At 37.1% G+C, this 17,107-nt stretch overlaps 1 protein-coding gene across 8 annotated transcripts in view; it reads right to left on the reverse strand.

Annotated features, from left to right (window-relative positions):
• The window catches only part of ATXN2 (ataxin 2), a 114,994-nt gene that overhangs the window by 45,513 nt on the left and 52,374 nt on the right, over window positions 1-17,107 (reverse strand). For all 8 annotated transcript variants that reach the window (XM_038575099.1, XM_038575093.1, XM_038575092.1 and 5 more), the window contains exons 6-9: window positions 4,690-4,814; window positions 2,765-2,856; window positions 1,875-2,072; window positions 192-370 (exon numbers count right to left, since the gene is read on the reverse strand). In XM_038575099.1, the coding sequence (XP_038431027.1) occupies window positions 192-370; window positions 1,875-2,072; window positions 2,765-2,856; window positions 4,690-4,814 (594 nt within the window). The remainder of the gene's footprint in view (window positions 1-191; window positions 371-1,874; window positions 2,073-2,764; window positions 2,857-4,689; window positions 4,815-17,107) is intronic.

The raw sequence follows: 17,107 nt of genomic DNA on the forward strand, positions 1-17,107 counted from the left end.
TATGCCAATGACTTACACTAATTTTACTAATTTGATATCCACAAAGGCAAATTTTAAATAGTTTTGAAGTAAAAACTACTCCACAGAAAGCACTGAAAGTATGCATGCTCTTACCAATTATGTTAATCTTAAATATTCAGAAAACTATATATTTGATTGAGGACATTTAGAAATTTGGTTAAAATACTTGCCTCCATTAACTACTCTTTGGTCTGAACCAGAATTCGGGTTGAAATCTGAAGTGTGAGAGGTGGATCTTGATGGCATGGAGCCCGATCCAGGCTGGCCCATACGTGGTGAATTCTGTCTCCCACTTCCCCAGGATATGACTTCTCTATTTCTTTGTCCAGGAGGAATATATTTATTTTCCCTGAAAATGAGAGATCCTTTAAATCATTTTATCCTAATAGATACCAGGCCAATGAAACAAATCTAAAAGTAATTTAGGCAGAAGTGAATGCTTGTTATTTTTATAAGGTTAAACACCAAACCAAACTGTCTCACTCCCAAACACACCCCTATTCTTCCATCTTACCCTGAGGTCTGGCCTCTGACCTTTCCCTTCTCTGTCAGATTTTCCTCCTAAGCAAAAAGTTTAACAGATGTGTGTTCTCATCCTACTTCGCCTCTAAATGGCTGCTTCTATCAAATATAGTCTGTCTTTTTGAAATTTTATTTTTCCTTGGCTTTCTCTACTTTCTTTTCTCTTGGATTTCTTTGTGGCTATTCATTGTTTTTTTTGTTTTTTTGTTTTTTTGTTTGTTTTTTTTTTTAATTCAACATCAGCAATGCTGACACATCCTAAATCCACAATGTCAGTCCCATAGTCTCAACATCTCCCACTGAACAAATTCATCTCCCACTGAACTTAAATTCAAATCATCAGACTCTAAGCTGTGTCTTCAAGAAAGAATTTGTATCTTATTCTACCAGGTATGTAGCTGTTTCTCACATGTTTACTAATAAATTAATCAAAGACCTGCAAGCCCCTCAAATGCAATAAATTTAACAAAGGGCTCACTCTATCTCCCCTCAAACTTGCTCTGTGTTTTCTATCTCCACTACCAGTACAAATATCAATTAAATTAGTTATCAAATAAACCTCAGGCTCACCGCTACTTTTCCTAAAACCTTTCTATCACCAGCCCTAGCCTAGATGATTACCAAGTCCTCACACTTTTAAGAATTTCAATACACTAACTAGTCTCCATGTTTCAGCCATTCTCAAATGTCCCAGAGTTCATTCACATCATTCCCTGCCTATATAGGGTACTCTTTAACAGGACACAAGCCCTTCATTATCTCAGTTCCTAACACCAGCTGCACCAATGCACCCTCAACATCACTCTGTTCTAGACATATGAAACAACCAGCCTCATCCTCAGTTGGACAGGTTCTTTCACATGTCTTTTCACCATGCAAAGAATGACTGACTCTCTCTTACTTTTGAGCAGCAGACGGGGCTACTATTCTATCACAAAATGTCACCTCCTCTGTGAGACTTTCTCTGACCCCATTGGTTACATGCTAGTTCTTTCTCACTCTGAACATACCTTGAATCTAGCAAATCCTAGTAAACTGTTATTATGTTCTATGCACTCCCCTATTTGATTGTTTTTCTTTAAGTAGCTCTTCCATGCCTTGGCTTGCTCATCATTGTACTTCCAACAGTTGACTTCATAGAGCTGATGCTCAAAAAATATTTTCCAAAATTAATATAATCTTTTCTTTAGTAGAATCTTAAACCAATTCCACTTGCATTCTCTACCTAAGCTACATTAAAGGAAGATGAAATATAATAATAATAATACACCTTCTCACACAGACCTTGAGTTGTGTATCCAAAATACTGCATCATGATTTCCTTTAAATACCTAGTGTTTATGCTGTGGCCCTCACGTTCACTGGAATTTCTCTGAACGGCTGTGTATTTTTCTTCTTCACTCCTATCATCATTTTCCAGGGCCACCCGGGCTTTGTACTGGGCACTTGATTCAATTTCTTCTGCTAACTGGTTTGCCCTGGCTTCTCGTTTTAAAAATTCTTCTGAGTTATCCCTTTCTAAGGGTACCCTGAAACATGAAGAAAAGAAAAAGCAAAGTGAGTATTTTAAAATCACAGTGTCTGTATCTGCCCCAATCAACTACTAAGAGAGTTCAGAGTACGAAATATTGGTAAATATTTTAAAGAGTTACAGTGATCTGCTCATGCATATCAAAGCAAGAAAATTTTTTGTTTCACTTTTCTGAGGAATATAACATTTCCAAAACTGGTTAAATTAACTATTCCCCCATAACTCTACACTTACAAATTTGGTGTTTTTACAACTTAAAATCAAAAGCAAAATCTATCTAGAGTATAAAATTAGGATAATGGTAAACTAAACTACATTTATTCCCTGTTCTAATGAGAATTTATCAGCTTAGGCAGTAACAAGATTAATTCTTTCACATAATGTTTAACTTTAAATCTGACAGAGGGGACCCTGGATGGCTCAGGTGGTTAAGCATCCAACTTTTGAGTTCAGTTCAGGTCACAATTTCAGGGTTGTGAGATCAAGCACTGTGTTGGGCTCTACAATGCGTGTGGAACCTGCTTATGACTCTCTTCTTCCCTTCTGCCACCTCCCCGTCCCTCTCTCTTAAAAAAAGGTAAAATTAAAAAAAAAATCCAACAGAAACATTTATTTATTTAACATCCTAATAGAAGTTGATGAAAATCAAAGACAAAAGCACTAAAATAAAAGCCTATTTTTTAAACTTACGTATATGAAGATAAACTGCTATCATATGTAGACACTACACCATAATTTTCTTCATTATACCGAAACATATCATTGGGATCCCATCCATTAGACTAGAAGAAAATAAAGTTTATAAAGTTTATTTTTCAAAATGACAAAGTATTTGTCCTCTTTAATTCAAGTATAATCAATATATTAACAATGTCTATTATATATAGTAGCAAAATCTAGCCACTTCAGTTAACCACTATTAATTTCCTGGACATAATTCTAGATGTTCTCTATGTATACATTAAGAACATGATCAGTTAAATTAGTTTTTATTTTTAATTCAAATAGATCTTCTTGGGGTGCCTGAGTGGTACAGTCAGTTAAGCTTCAGCTAAGCTTCTCGGTTTCAGCTCAGATCTGATCTCAGGGTTGGGAGATCAAGCCCCGTGTCAGGCTTCATGCTCAGTGCAGAATCGGCCTGGGTTTCTCTCTCCCTCTCCCCCACCACTCTCCCTCTCCCTTCAAATAAATAGATCTTTAAACAAAAAACAAACAAACAAAAAACAAATAGGATCTTCTTGTTCTGTTACTTGCTTGTTGTTTTAGTAAGTCTTGACTATCTTTCCACATCACAATATCATCCCTTTTAGTGGAAATACCGTATTTCAATTGAATGGAGGTACAGTAGGTCTATTTAATCCATGCCCTATGATGGACAGAATGTTTCCAATTTTTCACTATCAGAGATAATGATGCAAAAAAAAAAAATCCTTACACATTATCATTTGCATGTCCTATGGACATACCAGGAGAAAAATAAATTCTCAGAAACTGAATTGCTGGACCAAATGTAGATGTGTTTTAAACCTTTATAAACATTGCCAGAATGCTCTCTGGCAACTTATCAATTTATCCACCTCACTATCAGTAAAAATGGAGTACCTGCTTCATATCCTACATAGGTGATATGCTCCAGAGACCTGAGAACCTCCACATTAGGTTTTATCGGATTCTTTCAAGTCTGAAAATGAATAACGATGATGTGTTGCCTATGTATTTTCAGTTTTATAACTGGACTTAAACATTAAAAACAGATTTGTTATAAAGACTTCTCCACAATATTCAATGGAAGATTCTTATCCAATTCATAATTTGCTACCTAAACACTCATTTTTAAAGGCAAGAGAGTTTGCTTTCTGTATCTCTTAGAAATATAATTTATAGAATCCTAATGATAGTCTTTACTAACTAAGCATTTGACTTATAGATGATATGTTCAGATGATATGTACTTTTAGAAATAGTAAATTTTTGTAGAGAATGATCCTGACTTTAAGACCAAGAAATCTACTTAATGCTTTATTTCTAATGTAATCTACATATCTTAACAGTGAGTACCTCTTCCTCAGACAAGAAACCCAAGAGTCATACTTGGGTATGACAATTAAGATACCACTTTCTTGGGCACCCAGGGGGGCTCAGTGGTTTAGTGCCACCTTCAGCCCAGGGCCTGATCCTGGAGACCCGGGAACGAGTCCCACGTCAGGCTCCCTGCATGGAACCTGCTTGTGTCTCTGCCTCTCTCTCATGAATAAAAAATAAAATCTTAAAAAAAAAAAAAAAAAGAAAAAGATACCACTTTCCTTAGGATCCCTTATTCTGTAAAGTATCCAAAGCAAAATATGCCAATATTATCAGTTTCCCATGCTTCCCAATTTAAATTTGTAAGTTGCTTATTATGATTGATTTAAAAACACAAAAGTCATTCATAAGCATCTCAAAGAAGATTTGTCTGTATTTACTGCTTGGGGGAGGTCTCTATTCAGACAATAAAAATGCTGCTTTAAATATATTCACTACAATGATGGCAAAATACTTATATTAAAACCAAATGATAAGATGTCACACCACATCACATGACCACAGTCTGATACTAAGCAAAAAGATTTTACTTACTACATCATTTTCCAAAGCTTCCAGTTCCTCACTGGTAGTGAGTTCACCTGCATCCCAAGGCTCCAGGTCCTTTTCTTTGTGTTCACCATTTACTTTAGCACTGATAGCAGAGTCAGTAAAAGCATCTGCAAAGGATGGACTTAGCTGAAAGATCATACAGCCAGACAATGGGTGACACTAATACATAAATTATCAACAGAGATATGCTAAAAATACTTATGATAAAGAAAGTATAACAATCACTAATGGTATGCATTAAAATGTATAATGCTTCTAATACAGTAATATTAAAAAAACTTTCAGTAAAGTATGTCATAATTTTAAGACACATGAAATGTTTTAATGTATTCACACCAGTCATTATATTAAAAATAACTACTTTGTAATTCTATTATATTAAAAGTAATTACACTTCAATAAAGAAAATTTCTATCAACCCATCTAAAATAGGATGTTTTTTGTTTAAAGGACCCATTAATTAGATATAAGCTCAGAGCTCCTATAGCCAAACATATGCAGATATTTTAACTTTCCAAATCCATGTCTATATGGAGGGGTCAATATCCTAACATATTCTTCCATTAGTAACTGAAACCATTCTAAGTGAGCAAGCCTGTCACAGAATCCAGTTTCCCCTATGGCCACTCTTTTACAAAGTTCAGGCCCTACAGTGTCACCTGTCCCCAAAAGGTTAGGGTGACAGATCTATCTACCTGGACTTCCCACCAACACTTTGTCACTTAGTGTGTCTTCTTCTAATGTTACCGAGGAGCAGTAGCTTGTGAGAACATCACTATGTTCAGTTGACAGGAATTATTTCATAGCTGCTGTCCAGCAAAGAAAATTTTTCTCTAGTTGAGTGTTAAGACCTGGTAAGTAAAGGTCTCCTTGGACAATGACAGTATTAGAAAATGCTTTGGAGATACAGGCTTACATTTAAATGGCTGGGCCCACCAAATATTCCCTAGCACAGGGCTGGGGAATAATATTTCTGCTGATCTGGCTCTGCCAAAAGATACTAGCTTCTAGTCATTGTGCCTTCACCCATATTATAAGGTGCCACCAAGGAGTAGGAGGAAGGAAGAAGCAACAACTATGTCTCTTCTAACGGAGACAATTCCAGAGGGATTTTTAAATTTGCTATGACTTCTGGTAACAGTCATGTCTCCCTTGGGGCCAAAGTGATAACCTAAGTAAGAAATTCAAGCCACGGGATCCCTGGGTGGCGCAGCGGTTTAGCGCCTGCCTTTGGCCCAGGGCGCGATCCTGGAGACCCAGGATCGAATCCCACATCGGGCTCCCGGTGCATGGAGCCTGCTTCTCCCTCTGCCTGTGAATCTGCCTCTCTCTCTCTCTGTGACTATCATAAATAAATAAAAATTTAAAAAAAAAAAAAAAAAAAAAGAAATTCAAGCCAGCAAATTTAGGCAGGGCACTACAAACCTACTAGATCTTACCTCCCCTTATCCCAAACTAGGGGTGGGTGAGTGTGTGTACATGCAAACCAGGAAATAAAAGCATAACTGTACCTGTGAGCTTAGCTGCTAGCTCTACCAGCAGCACAGCTCCCATTGCTAGCAAGTCTAAGACCTAAGAGCATTATCAAGGGAGATTCCCAAGACTGGCAGGCCTCAGATGGAGGTGGGATGGACCATCCACTGGAAGATTAGTGCATTTTGGAAAAGCTCTCTAAGAGGTCTAAAAGATCAGTGTTGTCTTCATAATGCCATATTCATGCTGGAAGCACTAATGGCCCTATCAATTTGACTTTATATGACATTTACCTAAGTCAAGCAATACTATGCTTGACTTAGGTGACTTAGGTATGCAACTATCATCTTTAATTGTACAAATTCTTGGTAAACATTAGTTTTGTCTTGTTTATTTTCAAGAACGTGAAGTGCTTCAAGAAAACATCAATAATAACTTACATTAGGATGCCAAAATTCCCCATTTTCTCACAAAACTAGAATAGAAAACTAGACTACAGGAAAATTCCAAACCAGTCATGTCATCTTCTATAAGAAGTGATACATTTATTAATTTATACTGCTAATCCTATTCATGTTTTAGTCACATTAATTTTTTTGAAAAGCATCTACTTCAGTGAATAAAGTATTTACTTATTACATGGAAACCCATGTTAAAGATCTATCCAAGAAATAAAGTTCAAAGAAGCAAGAGATATTTTTACAGAACCAAACAAATGAACTTTTCCTCACTATAGTGTGTGTATGCATGTGTGTGCCCAAGTATTTAGGAAAGACAGGGACTGAGCCAAACTGTCCTCAAATTGATAAATACATTTTTATCACTATTATTCTAAATAAAATAAAGGATGCCTGAATGGGAGTTAATGTGAGAAAGCAAGCATCTAACACTTCACTGAACCAAGTTTTACTCTGCTGATCACAATTTAGGCTGTATTAACAGGACAGAATTAAATGACTTCTATTTTTCAATCCCTCATTTTTATCTTAAATTTCTGTTTACAATGCCAATATTGTAAAAGGAATTAAATACTCACATGTTGTTACTTAGCATGATAGCTTTCTTTCAAGGCAATAATGGGGCAGTGGTCACAAAAGGTGTGTCTCTCTTAATAAAGAATATTTCTTTAGTTTCTTTAGTTTAACATCTCCCAAAGGAAGATCCTTTTTAATAATGAATGAAGGGGCACTTGGGTGGCTCAGTAGGTTAAGTGTCTGCCTTTGCCTCAGGTTATGATCTTGGAGTCCTGAGATTGAGCCCCGAGTCAGGCTTCCTGTTCAGCGGACAGCCTGTTTCTCCCTCTCCCTCTGCCTATCACTCCTGCTGCCTGTGTGCATGCGTGCTCTAAAATAAACAAAATATCCCAAAAAAAAAAAAAAAAAATGAGTGAAGACTTCAGAGAAAGATGTAAAAAAGATGTGAAGCAGAGAGTGAGCACAAAAATGAGGCTATCACGTCAGGATGCTGGGGAAAACCCTGGTCATAAATATCATATTTCAGATCAACACTGTATTATTATTAGCTAGGAGGAAGGAAGACCTGGATATTTCATTCTACACTGTTACCAATATCTAATACTGTAAAAGTTCTGAAAATTTCATGTTTGGATTTTTTGAAAAAACAATGCTGGTATTAAATAGTACTATGTTGTAGTCAGGATTTCTGCAAAGTTTGCAAAGTCAACTGGCTATAATCTAATTGCAATTGTGGGAATTTGCATGCAAATCTTTCCAATGCCATGTGAGAGTATATTAATTTTCCACTATCCTCCATGGCAAAAAACATAAACATTAATAAAAGCAAGTTGCAAGAATACAAAAAGGCTGTGAGAAAAATGTTACCTGAAGGAATATGTTATCTGAAGGAACTACAGATATAGAAAGAAAAATAGAAAAACAATAAAAATGATCAAATAAGACAATAAAGATTTAAATTCTTCATGTGATTCATTCCCTGCCTTATAAATAAACATTCAGCTTACCAAAATCTCCAGGCTAGAGGGGAAAAGAATACACAAGTAACCCCTACCCACACATCTGCAAATCCCCCTAATGCCACCTCCACAGCAGATGGGGCTCTCAAAACCTTCCTTTCTGATTCTAGGCAGAGGCTGAGTCACTCTGGGTCAGTGGTGCCACCTGGTGGTAATCAGAAAGAAGTGTTTCAACCAAAGCACCACCTCTCTTGGGTATGTATCCGTCAGCCCCACACCCAGGAAACTGGATCTATGTTCTGTTACTTAGCTTTCCAAACTCTTTCACTCTGAAAAATCAAAGTTGTCTCTGAGAATTTTTTGAAGGATCAAAATAGTGGTAAAATAAGTGAAATGTTAGTGACAACATACTATTCATTAATAAATTTAAATTTATTAAAACCACAAAATGCCATTAAACTAGATGAAATTTTAAAAATCATTATCAAAAAAATAAAATTTATGGGGCGCCTGAGTGGCTCAATTGGTTAAGTGGCTGTCTTTGGTTCAGGTCATGATCCCAGGGTCCTCAGATTAAACCCTACATAGATTGGGGTGGGTGCTCAGTGGAAAGCCTGCTTCTTTCTCTTCCTATGCTTATGTGCTTCGCACATGTTCTCTGAATGAATGAATGAATGAATGAATAAATAAATAAATAAATAAATAAATAAATAAAGATTTTATTTACTTATTCCTGAGAGAGACAGAGAAAGAGGCAGAGACATAAGCAGAGAGAGAAGCAGGCTCCCTGCAGGGAACCTGATGCATGACTCAATCCCAGGACCCCAGGATCATGACCTGAGCCAAAGGCAGACACTCAACAACTGAGCCAGCCAGGTACCCCAATAAATAAAATTTTAAATCAATAAAAATAAATAAAATTTAAAAAATCAGTATCAGACTTAACATCAGAAACCCTCAAATGTGCTTCCAGAAAAGTCTTCACCAGAATCCTCAGATGCCCATTTCATCTCTCAATTAAATGTCCTTTTTCTCAAACACTAAAATTCTAGATCAGTTTTTTAAAACTTATTTCATTGTTATCCTTCTGTTTTGATCAATTAAGAATACTGAGACTTTTTTCAAAAACTTTAAAAAGTATTTTCTCAGCATGCATGGGTGGTGCAGTAGGTTCAGCAGCTGACTCTTGGTTTCAGCTCAGGTCATGATCTCAGGCCCTGCATTGGGCTCTGCGCTCAGCGTGGAGTCAGCTTGAGATTCTCTCTGCCTCTCTCTCTCTGACTCTCCCTCTTTCCCTCCTGCTCACGCACACGTGCTTGCTCGCTCTCAAATAAATAAATCTTAAAAAAAAAAAAAAAAGAATATTAGAGAATAGCATAAAGAAACAAGATGGGGAATGAAACTGGAACTCTTTCTTACATCATAGACAAAAATAAACTCAAAATGGATTAAGGACCCAAATGTGAGACCTGAAACCGTAAAAATCCTAGAAGAGAGCACAGGCACTAATTTCTCTGACACTGGTTTTAGGAACATTTTTCTAGACATGTCTCCTGAGGCAAGAGAAATAAAAGTAAAAATAAGCTATTGGAACTACATCAAAATAAAAAGCTTCTGTAGAGCAAAGGAAACAAAACTAAAAGACAACCTACTGAATGGGAGAAGATATTTGCAAATGACCTATATGATAAAGGGTTGGTATCCAAAATAATAAAGAACTTATACAACTCAATACCAAAAAAATCCAATTATAAAATGGGCAGGAAACATGAACTGACATTTCTCAAAAGACATACAGATGACTGACAGATATGAATAGATGCTCAGTATCACTCATCATCAGGGAAATACAAATCAAAACCACAATGAGATATCATTTCACATCTGTCAAGATGGCTAAAATCAAAACCATAAGAAACAACAAGTATTGGCAAGGATGTATAGAATAAAGAACCCTTGTGCAGTCAGTTTTATTTTATTTATTTAATTTTACTTATTTATTCATGAGAGACAGAGAGAGAGAGAGAGAGAGAGAAACAAAGATACAGAGAGAGGTAGAGACAGAGGCAGAGGGAGAAGCAGGCTCCATGCAGGGAGCCGACATGCGACTCGATCCCAGGACCCCAGGATCATGTCCTGGGCCGAAGGTGGCGCTAAACCGCTGAGCCACCCAGGCTGCCCCGGCTTTATTTTTTTAAACGATCTCTAAACTCAATGTGGGGCTCAAACATAAGACTTTGAAATCAAGTCACATGCATCTGAGCCAGCCAGGGACCCATCCCATTTAAAAAGTTTTTTCTTTTCTTCTTTTTTTAACCCTTGTGTGTACTGTTGGTGGGAAGATAAACTGGTGCAGCTACTGTGGAAAACAGTACGGAGGCTCCCCAACAAATTAAAAACAGAATTACCATACAATCCAGTAATTCCACTACTGGATATTTACCCAAAGAATATGAAAACACTAAATTAAAAGATATATGCACTTTTATATTTTATTTATTGCAGCATTATTTATAGCCAAATTATGGAAGCAGCCTACATGTCTACTGATTCATGAATGGATAAAGAAGATGTGGTGTATACATACAATGGATTATTATTCAGCCATAAAAAAGAATGAAATCCTGCCATTTGCAATGACAAGGATGGAGCTAGAGAGTATAATGCTAAGTGAAATAAATCAGGGAAAGATAAATACCAATACGGTTTCACTCAAACATGGAATTTAAGAAACAAAACTAATGAACAAAGGGGAAAGAAAAGAGACAGAAATAAGAAACAGATTCTTAACTACAGAAACGGATAGTTACCAGAGGGGAGGTGGGTAGGAGGATGGGTGAAAAAGGTGGAAAGAGATTGAGTACACTTATATAATGAACATTAAATAACATATGGAATTGCTGGATCCCTATATTGTACACCTGAATCTAACATAACATGTTAACCATACTGGAATTCAAATTAAAAACACACACACAAAAAGCAACAAGCAATCCATCAATAGAAGTAGTCCCTGAAAATACTAAATCTTCAAATAACAAGAACGAGAGCATTCTGTAGTAGATAAAGGAAATGAGATGACAGAGCAAGGAACCAGAAAGAGTGGTCATAAAGGCTGGAGAAACAGGTAAAGAAGGTCTGCTGAACTCTCCTGCAGCTCCAGCAAAAGCTACCTTATATTTCTAACTAACCAGCACCATGATGAGATCTTCCCTAGTCACATGCAGTAGGCTGGTTACAGTAGTAGACAGAAAGGAGTTTAAAAATGGAAGGCCAGAGGAAGATCAAACAAAATGACCCCATTTTTTCATGTTAAAAAATAGAAGGCCAGAGAAAGGTCAGAGAGTCGTTTAAGAGATAGGAGGAGGGACGCCTGGGTGGCTCAGTGGTTGAGCCTCTGCCTCTTCCTTCGGCTCGGGTCATGATCCCAGGGTCCTGGGATCGAGTCGCAAACAGGTTCCCCACAGGGAGCCTGCTTCTCCCTCTGCCTATGTCTCTGCCTCTCTCTCCCTGTGTCTGTCATGAATAAATAAAATCTTAAAAAAAAAAGAAGGAAAGGGAGAAGAAGAGTGAAGGTTCAGTTGGCTAGTTGCCTTCAGTTGGAAGGCATTATGAAAGAGCAGCAGTTATAAATGACAAAATCACCAAAGCAGGCTGCTAAAATAATATGGAAATGAAAGGTATTGAAGTAACAGAGTTTAGGGACTCAAGTTTCCAAAGGAATAGTGTTGTTTCAAATGGCCAACCCAAGAATTAACTGTTATAAAATCCACCACTGCAAAAAACATTTGAAGGTATCAGGATCCCAGCCACAAAACTATGGAGAACTTGAATGCCTTCCAAGGGTTAAAACCCCTCTGTTCTAAATACCAAGAAGTTACATTATAAAATACACCACACAACAGCACTTGCCTACTAAAAATGCAGCAGCAGATACTGTCCATTTTGAATGACCACAACTATTTTCTAATTTTAATTCTGGGCATATGAAGCAAAACTATTTAATATTTCAAATGCTGTGGGGCACCTAGGTGGCTCAGTCGGTTAAGTAGTCTGCTTTCAGCTCAGGTCATGATCCCAGGGTCCTGGAATAGAGCTCTGCACCAGACTTCCTGCTCAACGGGGAATCTGCTTCTCCCTCTCTTCCCTTCTTGTGTTCTCTGTCACTATCGCTGTCTTTATCGCAAATAAAATAAAATAAAATGCTGGAAGTAGTTTATTTGACATACCATGGAAATAACATTATTATAATTACAAAATTCAAGTCTTTGACGTCAGATCCATAAAAGTCAGTCCCAAAATTTTTCCTTTGCGTGGAAAATTTTGGGGAGAGAATGAATTAGGAAGACCCAGTATAGATTATTAAAAACAAAACGTAGCTCCTCCTGACTTCAAACATGGTAGGGCAGGATAGGAAACCAGGATGTATCTCTGCAGTACCTATACCCTCCAAAACAAGAGACAGAGTCAGCCCTGCTTGTAATCTCTTCTTGTCCCAGCAGCTGAAATTCTCAACCAAGCACCTATCTATAAAAATCTTCTGTGTAGGGGGTGCCTGAGTGGTTCAGTTGGTTAAGCCTCCATCTCTTGGTTTTGGCTCAGGGTCATGGGATCCAGCCCCATATTGGGCTCTGCATTCAGCACAGGCTGCTGGAGATTCTCTCTCCCATTCCCTCTGCCCCTCCCCATGATCGTATTCTCTCAGAAAGAAAGAGAGAGAGAGAGAGAAAGAGAAAGAAAGAAAGAAAGAAAGGAAGGAAGAAAGGAAGGAAGGAAGGAAGGAAGGAAGGAAGGAAGGAAGGAAGGAAGGAAGGAAGGAAGGAAGGAAGGAAGGAAGGAAGGAAGGAAGGAAGGAAGAGTCTTTTGTGGAAACAAACTAAAAGCCAATAGTGGCAAAACTGTGACTTCCCAGTAGACAGGAGAGGTTAACATAAAGGAGAACACACTGGTAAGCAGTAGTCATGTGACACCTAGCAACATTCTACAGGACAGGACACACGAACGCAACAAAATTAACGAAAGGCCAACCACCTGCATTCCTAAATTTTACACAAAATTTTAAGTAATTAAAAAAATAATTTCCAAAAAAATAATAATAAAAAATAAAAAAATAATTTCCTGGGGGATCTGAGTAGCACAGTAGGTTCGGTGACCAACTCTTTGGTTTAGACTTGGGTCATGATTTCAGGGTCACGGGATCAAGCCCCACATCAAGCCCCAGGTCGGGCTCCACACTCAGCACAGAGTCTGCTTGGGATTTTCTCTCTTCCTCTCCCACTTGTGCTCTCCCAAAATAAATAAATAAATAAATAATAAAATAATAAGTATATAAATTTAAAAAATAAATAAGTAAATAAGTCCTAAATCTTTTAAAAATTGCTACCTTAATAGAAAAGGATGTCATTTTTTCAGAGAAGAACCAATTAATCCTATCTCTGCCTCCTGGGCACTCAACAAGGAAAATGAGTTTTGTGACCCATAAACAGAAGGGATTGTTTTTACCCTGGTTAGCTCAAAAATAAAATAAATTAGTCTCTAAGGTAAGGCATCTTTTAATCTTATGGTTTCAAACTGAACTCAAGTAAAATTGATTTGAAACTACTCTTCACAAACGATGATCTTGTATACATAGAAATAAATCCAAATATGTATGCATTTCTAACACACACAATACCTAAGGCAATTTATTTTTTAAAAATTTCAAATAGCCTGTATGTAGGTATGCTTTTATACTTAACTCCTTTACCTGTGCTTTTCTCACTTGTATAAACATCATTTCAGCCTTATTTTTATGTTTAACAATTTCATTTATTTATTCATGAGAGACACAGAAAGAAAGAGAGGCAGAGACACAGGCAGAGGGAGAAGCAAGCTCCTCACAGGGAGCCCAATGCAGGACTCAATCCCCAGACCCCGGGATCATGCCCTGAGCCAAAGGCAGACGCTCAACCACTGAACCACTCAGGTGTCCCTTGGCCTTATTTTTAAAGTTAACACTTGGGATTTTTTTTTAATATTTTAAAAGGATATTAAAAATCCTACTAGAAGAAATCTATAAGAAAAATATATTTTGGATAGGTTATGTTGTAAGAAAGCCATTTTTAGATTCGGCCAGGTCTAAACTAGCTTTCTTGAGTTTCCTGAAAATGAGTGGTAATTATAGTGCCTAATCATCTATGGCAATATATCTATGTAAGAAAAAAAACAAACTAATTTCCCCTGATTTGAATTTAGTGTAAAAACATAAAATTTTTAAAATATTAATTGAAAAACAAATATGTATTGATACCCACTATCTGTGAGACATTATGCTAAACACCATGAGTAGTACATATCCCTAGTTCTATAAACATGTTTCTAAACTACAGAAAATTATAATGCATTAGGAGAAAAAAGATGTCACAAAGTGCTTTGTAATGTTGAGTATTCAGGACACGAGGTAGACAACTGCTCTCTGACGATGTTCCATGTAACCCTTTGATTTCTTACAGGTGCCTCAGCAGACAAAAGGAAAGCTAAATAAAAGTTAAAGGTCATCTCTCCCATCTTTTCTCCCTCACCACCACCTTGTTGTAACTAGAATTCGGCATGAGAGTTCACTGGGGGCAGAGGGAAACAAACTATTCTGTGCTAAAAATAAAATGTGGTAAATTTTAGTAGCCATTGGTGGAGGCAATAAAAACAGACCACAGTGAGCAGGGAAGGTCAAGGAAGGCTCTTAAGAGGAAAAGAAGTTTGAACTTGGTTTTAAAAAGTATTTCAAATTCAAGGAAGGAAGGGAGGTACTTAAGGTAGAGAGTAAATCCAGCAGTAAGATAATCAAGCTCAAAGGCAGAAACAGGAAGGTCTAACATACAGAAAACGCTACCTTGGGTAAAGACGTGCATTAATATTGGGGAATAATGAGATTTTAGATTGAAAAAGAGAAGATCACATAGGTAGGACCCTGAATGCCAAGGTATCGCATCTCAGCTTTATTTGGTAAGCAACAAAGGCTATTGTAGATTTTTGAAGAGGAAATGAGATGATATAGAAGCAATACTTAAGAATTTCTTTGTGCTAGGGTGCCTGGGTGGCTCAGTCAGCAAAGCATCAAACTTTTGATTTTGGCTTAGGTCATGATCTCGGGGTGGTAAGCCCCAAGTTGGGCTCCACTCTGGGCATGTAGCCTGCGTAAGATTCTCTCTCTCCCTCTCCTCCCTCTCACCTCTGTGCTAATGTCCAAGACTGACTGCAAGTGAGGGGACCTTGCAGTCTAGAAGTTAACTAGGAGATTACAGTAATGTTTGGATACAAACCATCCATGAGAACAGAAAGAGAGAGGAAGAAAAGAATACAGATGTGACATTATCAAGGAAAAGTTTACAAAGCAAGGTAAAAGGGAGAAAACAACAGCTTTCTTCCCAAACATAAGCCAAAATAATCCTTGTGTCTGTGTTCTTTCCCTATAAGCAGCTAAAGAAAAAGGATGGATGGTAAAGATGTGACTCTTGTTTGAAAGTGTATAACTAGAAGAACAAATCCAGCTCAGCTTACATAGCCTTTCAGATTCAATCTATAATAGGTATTTTATACATCTGTTCTGAGAGTAGAATGAATGGCCATTCTAATTTATCATTTGCTTCAAAGTAAAGTTTTTGCTTTCAGCTCCACAAGTTGTTTCATAAAATACTGTTACTTTGAAACACAATGAAAATCTGACCCCCTCCCAAATATTAATTACAAAGTTTTTGGGTTATTACAGAGAAGGAATTTTACAAAGCAGACAAGCTCAAAGCTTAGTGCCTATTACACTAATAAGAGTCAGAAGAAGGTTAATATTAGGTATAAAGACTATAAAACTGCTCTAATCTGAAAATTATAATTGAGAGTACAGAAATAAATCTATATATTTATGGTCAATTGAACTTCAACAAAGATGTCAGGACATTTCAATGGGAAAAGAACAGTCTTTTCAACATATTGTAATTGCTCTGTATATCCATATGTAAAACCATGAAGATGGAGCTCTACCACACACTCTATACAAAACTCAACTCAAAATGGATCACAGCCTAAATATGAGAGCTAAAACTATAAAAGTCTTAAAAGAAACCAGAGGAACATATCCTCATAATTCAGAGTAAGCAACTTTTAAAGATATGACACAAAAAGGAAAAACAAACAAAAAAAGGAAACAGACTTCATTCAAATTGAAAACTTTTGTGCTTTAAAGGACATCAGCAAAAAAGTGAAAAGATAACCTACATGGTGGGGAAAAAAACATTTGTAAATTTTATCTGATAAGAGGATGACTGGTATCCAGAATATTTTTTTTTAAAGATTTTATTTATTTATTCATGAGACACAGAGAGAGGCAGAGACACAGGCAGAGGGAGAAGCAGGCTCCACAAGGGGAGCCCCATGATGTGGGACTCCTGGGACTCAATCCTGGGACTCCAGGATCAGGCCCCGGGCCAAAGGCAGGCACTAAACTGCTGACCCACCCAGGGATCCCCTGGTATCCAGAATATTTAAAGAATTCTTACAACTCAATAATAAAATACATCCTAATTTAAAAAGAAGGCAAAGGACATTTCTCCCAAGGAAGATGTACAAATCTCCAACAAGCACATGAAAAGATTCACATCATTAATCACTACAGAAATGCAAATTAAAACCACATAAGATGCTACTTCATAACCACCCACTAGGTAGGACAGCTATAATCAAAAAGACCAACAATGACTGCTGATGAGGATATGGAAAATTGGAGCCCTCACACAATGCTGATTGGATGGTAAAATGATATAGCCACTCTGAGAAACCATCCCAGCAGTTCCCTCAATGGTTAAACTTTGAGTTGTTATATATGACCCAGCAATTCTACTCTTAGGTACATGCCAACAGAAATGAAAATATAATATCCACACAAAAATCAGCACATGGAGGTGCCTGGGCAGCTCAGTTGATTAAGCATCCAACTCTTGATCCAGTGCAGGTCTTGATCTCAGG

Source organism: Canis lupus, chromosome 26, assembly GCF_011100685.1.
Source record: "Canis lupus familiaris isolate Mischka breed German Shepherd chromosome 26, alternate assembly UU_Cfam_GSD_1.0, whole genome shotgun sequence".
NCBI lineage: Eukaryota > Metazoa > Chordata > Mammalia > Carnivora > Canidae > Canis > Canis lupus.